This window comes from Calliphora vicina, chromosome 1 (assembly GCF_958450345.1).
Source record: "Calliphora vicina chromosome 1, idCalVici1.1, whole genome shotgun sequence".
In the NCBI taxonomy this organism is placed as follows: Eukaryota; Metazoa; Arthropoda; class Insecta; order Diptera; family Calliphoridae; genus Calliphora; species Calliphora vicina.
The window spans coordinates 110,462,492-110,470,103 of NC_088780.1; the positions used below are offsets into that span (position 1 = coordinate 110,462,492).

Sequence of the window (7,612 nt, forward strand, 5' to 3'; positions counted from 1 at the left end):
TTTTAAGTATCATAAGGAACACAATGCGCAAAAATTCGTTATATTTTTATTTAAAAAATAATATTTTGTTTTACATTTTAAACTTTATTTATTTTTATATTTATTAATTTTAAAGATGATACAATTCGTTTTTCATTTGTATATGACTGACCTATGTATGTAGTGTGCTATAAAAAAGAGAACTATAATTTCCATAATTCCATTAAAAATGTGTTAATAATAATTCATAATTATAATTTTGAATAAAACATCAAAATGTTGTTTTTTGTTTGGAAAATTATGAAATTCAGTTTGCAATTAATTTCCAAATATTAAGAAGTGGAAAATAGCAACAAACCATTTGCTATTCTTTATTTTTTATACTTCTATTTTTTAAACGAAAAAATATATCATTTTTGATTATCATTTTCAATTAGTGGGTAAAACAATTTTCTTTAGGTTTTAGTTTTCTAAATCATTACAGTATTTCATAAAATGAAAATAATAATAAGAAAATAATGAATTAGAGAAACAGAGAACGTATGAAGAAAATTATAATTACACTTAATGGAAAATTATGATGTAAATACTTGTAAATATAAAATGATTGTAATTTAATTGTTTGTTGTTTCGTTTATTAATTTTCTGATGCTTCCTGTTGTTGTACATTTAATGATGTTTCGTCAACGGAGAGTATGGTTTTCTTGGGACTGGGTTCAGTGGAATCATCATGGTCGGGTTCAGCTACAGCGGCAGCTTCTTCGGCCAAGTGTTTAGCCGAGCCATTTTTTATGTCTTCGGTATTATGTTCCCCGCTATTGTTACTGGCAGCACATAACAATTCATCGGGATGAGAGATTTTACGTTTATCAATACGTTCCACTAGAGCGTTGTGCAATTGATTGATTTCGACGGGACGAGCCATGACCAAGAATATTTTAATTTTACCCGTATTGTCCATGGCAGTTAAACGCAACGATTTTTGGCTAGGACGTTCAACAACCATGCCAGCCCAAACCTTAAGCATGAAGTTTATTTACAATGATGAGTTTTAGTTTTAAAAATAAATTACTCATTTTCTTACCTTGGTATTAAGCAACAAACGCAAATTTCCCGCTGTTCTAAACACCAAACGAGAACATTCGTGCTCAATTTTAGAATCATTGAGACGGAGACTGCCACGACCACGTTCCTCCCAGTTGCTGTTAACGAAAGCAAATAACTTACAATTCAACTGAAAGAACAAAATAATTAGACTTTATGAATGATATATAAAAACAAAACTAACTTACATCGACAATATTGACTTCATTTTCTTCGCCAGTAAATGTTTCAACTTCTTCGTATTTACGTTTTTGAGCGCGACTTTCTTCATATTCTCGTGCCACCTCGGTAAGGCTTTTAACCTCGATATTGGCATCTTTGCCCGATGCGGAGTCACAACCTTCTGATGATTTTGCTGCGGCCGCAGCATTTTGTACAACATTAGAAAACAACAGGCCTTCCCCTGATGTCGAAGTTGAAGATTCAGTATTATCGGCGGTGGTTGCATCGGATTTTAAATTTTCCTAAAATCAACAGAATGTTTAAGAAACCTTCAGTATTAAATTAGTGCTTTATCATTTTTATACTTACACCCACAACTCGTTCATGGACATTTTGTCCGAAAACAAAACCTGATTTCTCAACCAAAGGTATAGAACTTTTGGCTGCGGCAAAAAGATTAGAACGTTCCATACCATTTTTACGTAACAATGACAAGGGATCCGGACGTTCATCAGATTCATCGTTGTTCTCACCATTATCGTTTCCCTTGGCAGCTGAGTCAGAATTTTCTTGTTCATCGTCTTCGGCGTCTTTATGATCTTTTAAGAACGGGTTGCCAGTTTTTTCATTAGATTTCTTTTCAACACTATCCCCAACAGCAACTGTTGATGCTGTTGCCGCACCAGCACTGACACCGTCACTTGCATCACTAGATGACGTCACATTATTTGTTGTGCTGTTATTTGTTAAGGCCGACCCCAGTCTAGACGGCCCTAACACCGATGGACGCAATACACCGGCTCTTAATACTGGATTACCACCAACACTACCGCCACCAGTTAGACGAGAACTCTGTAGTATGGAATCACTCCCCATGCTGTTCGATTCGTTTGAATTATCTGTAACGTTATAAACAAACTGTAAAATAATCCTTTCCAATTGTTTCTACCACCAAAATGTTATCTTTGTTTTGTTTTATCCTGTTTCTCATAGTTTTGATGAGACCCGCCTGCAGACTTTATTTCTACACTCTTTCACTTTAGTTTTTCTAATTGGAATGATTGTCTACTTTATTTAATGTACTTACCATTGTTTTCGGACATATTGTGAGGTTTTTCCTTTAAATTAATTTTATTTTTACGGAGGTTAGTTTACTTCTTTTTTGTATTGTTTTTTTATCGAACTAAATTGCAAAATTGATTGAAAATTAATAGTTGAGTGGATGTTCGAGGTTAGCGTATGCAGAATGTCAGTACATAAAGAAATCAAAATAATTTTATTCACGTTCCTTTTCTTCTATCAATTCTATAACTAGAGTTACCATATCTTTATATTTAATAAACTATAAAATATTCCAATTATATTCTTGTTTGATTTATGAATGTGTCTCCAAACACTAACATAACTAGAATTATTAAAAATCATAAAAAGCGCAAAGATGCAACGGTGGTGAAATTATTTACAATAAAATGCAGAAAAACTTTTAAATATATATGCAGGATTACATTAGCCAAACATTGATATACTATTCATTTAAGAATATTCATGTCTTTTAAGTTTTCTCGACCCATAACAACTAAAGATTGCCAACTCAACGAAAGCTTTACCAACTGCGAGCTTTTCCCAAGAAAACTTCCGACAACTTTTACAACAACATCGGTGTAATTTTTTTTTTTTAAATATGTATGTATTATTGAATTAAATGAAGCACAAATAAGTTTTAAGTGTCCAGAAACTATATTACTAAATATGTTGAGAAGCGATTCCTACTTGACCATGATCCCGCAAATTACATTAACAGTAACTACTCACCTGACAAAAGATAGAATATACAATTAGACGTTGATTGTAAGAATCGAAATTAGCCATACATTGACATTCGGAACAAATCAAGATTTCAGGAACAGTTTATATTATATTTTTTTTCTCTGTCTATATCATTCGTATTTACTCTGGGGTGTATTGATCACCGGCTTTGATAAAAACAGTTGCTCTATGTCAAAATTTAACTATTAAAATACAAGCTGTTGTCATGAACTCGATTTATGTAAAATTATATAGCACTTACTTTTGCTTAACGAATATTTTTTGAATAGATCTCATTTATTTATAACGAAATATTTCCAATTCGATATAATAACACAATTATTATTCACTATCAACACATATAGTTTATACGTAGATTTTTATTTCTTAATATTTTTAAATATGCGTATTACTTTTCACTAAACTAAACATTGCAATCGAACTAAAAGTCCCGTTACATACTTTTGACAACACTAACACTTGTTTACAATTGTGTTATTTTCTTGTGTATATTATTTGTAAACAAACACAGTGTTGTAAATAAGGGTATTATTTGATTTTAATGCTAATTTAAAATAACAAATTAAATTAAGCCACAATAAAGCTACTATGTATCATCTTACGTGTGAAAACCCAAGAAAATAATAAAGATTGGAAAGGAAAACATTGTATGTAGTCAAAAACAATTAAAAATAATGTTTCATAGTAAAAACATCAACATTTAATTTTAAAGAACAGGTAAGAAACCACTACGGCAGTCCATTCGACACACAATAAATCATATTGACGTGCTGGGCCACAGAAACACACGTCAGTCGTCGAAGTACCGAGATAAAAACCATCAAAAGGAAACAAATAAAATTCGAAAGCACTGGAAATTTTAAGTGAATAAAACTATTTTTACAAATTGTCTTGTTTTATCGGATTATTTGATAACGTGTATTTAAAATTTTCATGTTTTATTTTCATATTGGTAGAATAAAATACGAGCAATATGAAATTTACTTTAATTGCGGGCGTTGCATTTTTACTGCTTATGCAGTTTGTGGTGGCAGATTTACTAGGGCCTCAAGTGACTAGTGGCGAAATAAAAGATATTTTGGATACGACGGACACCTCAACTAAGCCGACTTCGCACGAGGAGAGTAATACGGATGCGACCGGCGAAGATTCCAATGAAGCGCCTAATAATCAACGTAAGGCGTCCAAGTATATAGATGACCAAATGACAGCAGCCAAGACGGCGGCACAAATTGCGTCTACCATGCAACCGGCTGAAGGTGGTGAAGGTAAAAATAAACTTTTACAATTTGCCATCTTTGAGCGATTGTGGAATGAAGAGGTTGTGCGCAAAAAGCTACAAGAACAAATCGAAACGATTGAAGCGAAAAAAGAACCCATCGAAGTGGTCGATCCAACACCTGAACAAATTGAAGGTTTTATAAATGTTTTCAAAAAAAAAAAAAAAAAAAATACCTGCTAGTCAAATTTTATTAAATATTATATTTATAGCTCAAAGTATGTTTGAAAAAGGCATGGAAATATTTAACGGCCAAAGTTCCGATAAACGGGTAGCTCGTACATTACTGCGCAAAGCTGCGGAAATGAAAAATAGTAAAGCTCGTGCGGCTTTGGCTTGGATACGTGTTTTGGATCAAGATATGGAGTTTGATTTCAGTTATGCAGCCACAGAGTTTGACGAATTGGCCAAAGAAGGTTTATCCGATGCACATTTGGTTTGTGAAATTCAAATTCAGATATTCATATATTGAAAATATGTCATTTCTACTTCTTTCTTTCTTTTTAGGGTCTGGCTTTTCTGTACTCTGTGGGTGTGGGAGGTAAAAATGTAAGTCAACCATTGGCTTTAATTCATCTAACTCTGGCCGCTCTAGAGGGTGAATCATTAGCTCAGATGGCTTTGGGATATCGCTATTCTTTTGGTATTAATGTCCCAGCCAGCTGTGAAAAATCCTTATCATACTACAAAAAAGTAGCAACAAAAGTCGCTGCAAATGTAAAATTTTCTAGCGGGCCTTTGGTACACCGTGTTAGACTTTTAGATGAATCGGAAAATCCAGGAAGTCAAGAAACGGAAATTGTTGACTACTATCAATTGTTGGCTGATAAAGGCGATGTGCAGTCACAAGTGGGACTAGGGCAGCTCTACTATCAGGGTGGCAAGGCAATTAAGCAGGATCATCAGAAAGCGTTGGAATATTTTACATTGGCAGCAAATGCTGGCAATGCCATTGGTTATGCATTTTTGGGAAAACTCTATTTAGAGGGCAGTGAACATATAAAAGCGGATAATGAAACTGCGTTTAAGGTACGAGTTGTTTTTTGTAATAATAAATTATATTTGCCGAAGTTTATTACTTTTTCTAAAGTATTTTGCTAAAGCTGCTAACTTGGGTGATCCTGTGGGACAAAGTGGATTGGGTTTGATGTACTTGAAAGGGTATGGTGTCCCCAAAGATCCCTTGAAGGCTCTAAACTATTTCACTATGGCGGCTGATCAAGGCTGGGTTGATGGCCAATTACAATTGGGAATGATGTATTTCAGTAAGTTTTTCTTGAGTAATTTTTGGGATATTTGTTTAATTATAATAATTTACAGCTGGTAATGGCGTTAAAACTGATTATAAATTGGCCTTGAAATATTTCAATCTGGCCTCTCAGTCTGGTCATGTTTTGGCTTACTATAACTTGGGTATTATGCATGCCTATGGCATTGGCATATTGCGTTCCTGTGCAGCTGCTGTAGAGGTAGGAGTACAGCAAGTTACATATCATTTTTTTTGTTTTTTTTTGAGGAAACTAATGTCTCATTTTGGTTTTAGTTTTTCAAAAATGTGGCTGAACGTGGTAGTTGGAGTTCATATCTAATGAAAGCCTACACCAACTATAAAAATAATAATATCGATGAAGCTTTTATAAAATACGCCCTGCTGGCTGAAGTAGGCTACGAAGTGGCTCAAAGTAATGCAGCCTATCTTTTGGATCGTGGCGATGTTACCATCTTTCATGATCGTAATGAAGAATTAATAAGAGCATTTTACTATTGGAAACGCGCAGCAGCTCAGGGTTACTCAGCGGCCCAAGTGAAATTAGGTGATTATTACTATTACGGCTGGGGTACAAATATAGATTTTGAAATGGCTGCTGCTTTATATCGTAAGGCCTCAGAGCAGCAATATAATGCTCAAGCCATGTTCAATTTGGGCTACATGCACGAGAAAGGTTTGGGCATGAAAAAAGATTGGCATTTAGCGAAACGTCAGTATGATTTGGCGGCTGTGACAAATGCCGATGCTAAAGTGCCAGTTGCTATAGCTTTGTTAAAGTTGCAATTGTTGGCTAAAATTGAGTCGATTAAAGAGGTAAGAAATTTGTTTTTTTTAGTTCTAAACTAAATTAATATATATTTTAAAAATTAAACTCAATTACAGTCACCCTACAAATTTATTTTTTATTTGGATGAAAATATTGCCGCTAATTGGGATTTATATATGATTACGATATTGACTCTACTGTTGGGTTTCATAACGTACACAAGACGTACTTTAGAAAACCAACGGCAACAGATTCAAGAAAATATCCTCCAACAGCAGCAAGAAGAAAATGCCGTAGTTGAACCTTTAAACAATGAAAATGCGACAGCAACAGTGGCAGAAAATGACTTAAATAACACAGAATCGGCACAATCCTCTACAATTACAACTAATACTAAAACAGAAACTACTGAAGACTCTAACAATGATACACCATCCACATCAAAGACGACTACAGCATCATCATCGCCTACATCACAAACTTCAACAACTGCGACTTCTGGATCAGCGTCAGTAATACCTTCAGCTGCTTCAAATTCAATCGCTGATCCCACTGAATAGTAAACATTAATTAATTTAATTCTTATAAATTCATACTGTATATTAACAAATACTATACTTTCTAAATACCAAATTAAAATGTATTTAAATTTATCAATGTTGTTTAACCTTTAGTATATGTCACCTTAAAAACACAAAAAAAATATTAAAACCCTATCCCTTACTATAACCTACACCTTTCCTTCCTCTCTATTTGATCTTAGAATTTTTGTGTATGTTGTCTGTACATATGATCTATCTATATTTTCGTTTTTTCTTTTCCTTATGTTTTTTTCATTTTATAATCTTAAATTTTATAATATGCATATTGATACTATTGTATATTAATTTTAACCATTATAAGAGTATAAGTAATGAAAATTTAATATTATTTTTTTAAATAAAATCTAAGTTAAATGAAGACATAAAATCCTAAAACCATATACCATTTAGTTTATCTCAAAAGAATTCTTTGATAAAAAAATATGTGAAAAAAATTTTGCTGAAAAATTCGAGTTTATAAATGTTTTTTTTTCCGATTTTGACATGAATTTGTATGGTGTTTTATAGATGTGAATTTGTATGGTCTTATATTGTACGTCGTTGGAAAAGTATCTGAAATGTTTGTCATTAGATATCCATATTGTCTATGTTTATGACTTAGTAATCCCGATATAGATCAAAAT

At 33.0% G+C, this 7,612-nt stretch overlaps 2 protein-coding genes across 3 annotated transcripts; one reads left to right on the forward strand and one right to left on the reverse strand.

Moving 5' to 3' along the window:
* Positions 1-2,486, reverse strand: RanBP3 (ran-binding protein 3). The gene is made up of 5 exons (XM_065515503.1): positions 2,333-2,486; positions 1,615-2,144; positions 1,272-1,547; positions 1,064-1,213; positions 1-997 (listed from the first exon to the last, which is right to left on the reverse strand). The coding sequence occupies exons 1-5, from the start codon at positions 2,346-2,348 to the stop codon at positions 617-619; spliced, it is 1,353 nt and encodes a 450-aa protein (XP_065371575.1). The 5' UTR covers positions 2,349-2,486; the 3' UTR covers positions 1-616.
* Positions 2,487-3,659: 1,173 nt separating this feature from the next.
* On the forward strand, positions 3,660-7,369 carry Hrd3 (HMG-coA reductase degradation 3). Of its 2 annotated transcripts, none has more exons than XM_065515501.1 (8): positions 3,660-3,789; positions 4,029-4,487; positions 4,564-4,787; positions 4,859-5,380; positions 5,442-5,616; positions 5,672-5,820; positions 5,895-6,434; positions 6,504-7,369. In XM_065515501.1, exons 2-8 carry the CDS (start codon positions 4,046-4,048, stop codon positions 6,945-6,947), a joined length of 2,496 nt encoding a protein of 831 aa, XP_065371573.1. In that variant the 5' UTR covers positions 3,660-3,789; positions 4,029-4,045; the 3' UTR covers positions 6,948-7,369. The 2 variants fall into 2 exon arrangements, with proteins under 2 accessions (XP_065371573.1, XP_065371574.1); XM_065515502.1 differs by lacking the exon at positions 3,660-3,789 and adding an exon at positions 3,802-3,935.
* The last annotated feature ends 243 nt before the right edge of the window (positions 7,370-7,612 follow it).

Bases quoted from the DNA above. Each gene is read 5' to 3' on its own strand.
- RanBP3 (XM_065515503.1), bottom strand. The intron at 1,548-1,614 runs GTAAGTATAAAA...TGTTGATTTTAG, and splicing joins TCCATGAACGAGTTGTGGGT to GAAAATTTAAAATCCGATGC. The intron at 998-1,063 runs GTAAGAAAATGA...TTCATGCTTAAG, and splicing joins GTTTGTTGCTTAATACCAAG to GTTTGGGCTGGCATGGTTGT.
- Hrd3 (XM_065515501.1), top strand. From the start codon at position 4,046: ATGAAATTTACTTTAATTGCGGGCGTTGCATTTTTACTGCTTATGCAG. The intron at 5,617-5,671 runs GTAAGTTTTTCT...AATAATTTACAG, and splicing joins ATTGGGAATGATGTATTTCA to CTGGTAATGGCGTTAAAACT. The intron at 6,435-6,503 runs GTAAGAAATTTG...ACTCAATTACAG, and splicing joins AAATTGAGTCGATTAAAGAG to TCACCCTACAAATTTATTTT.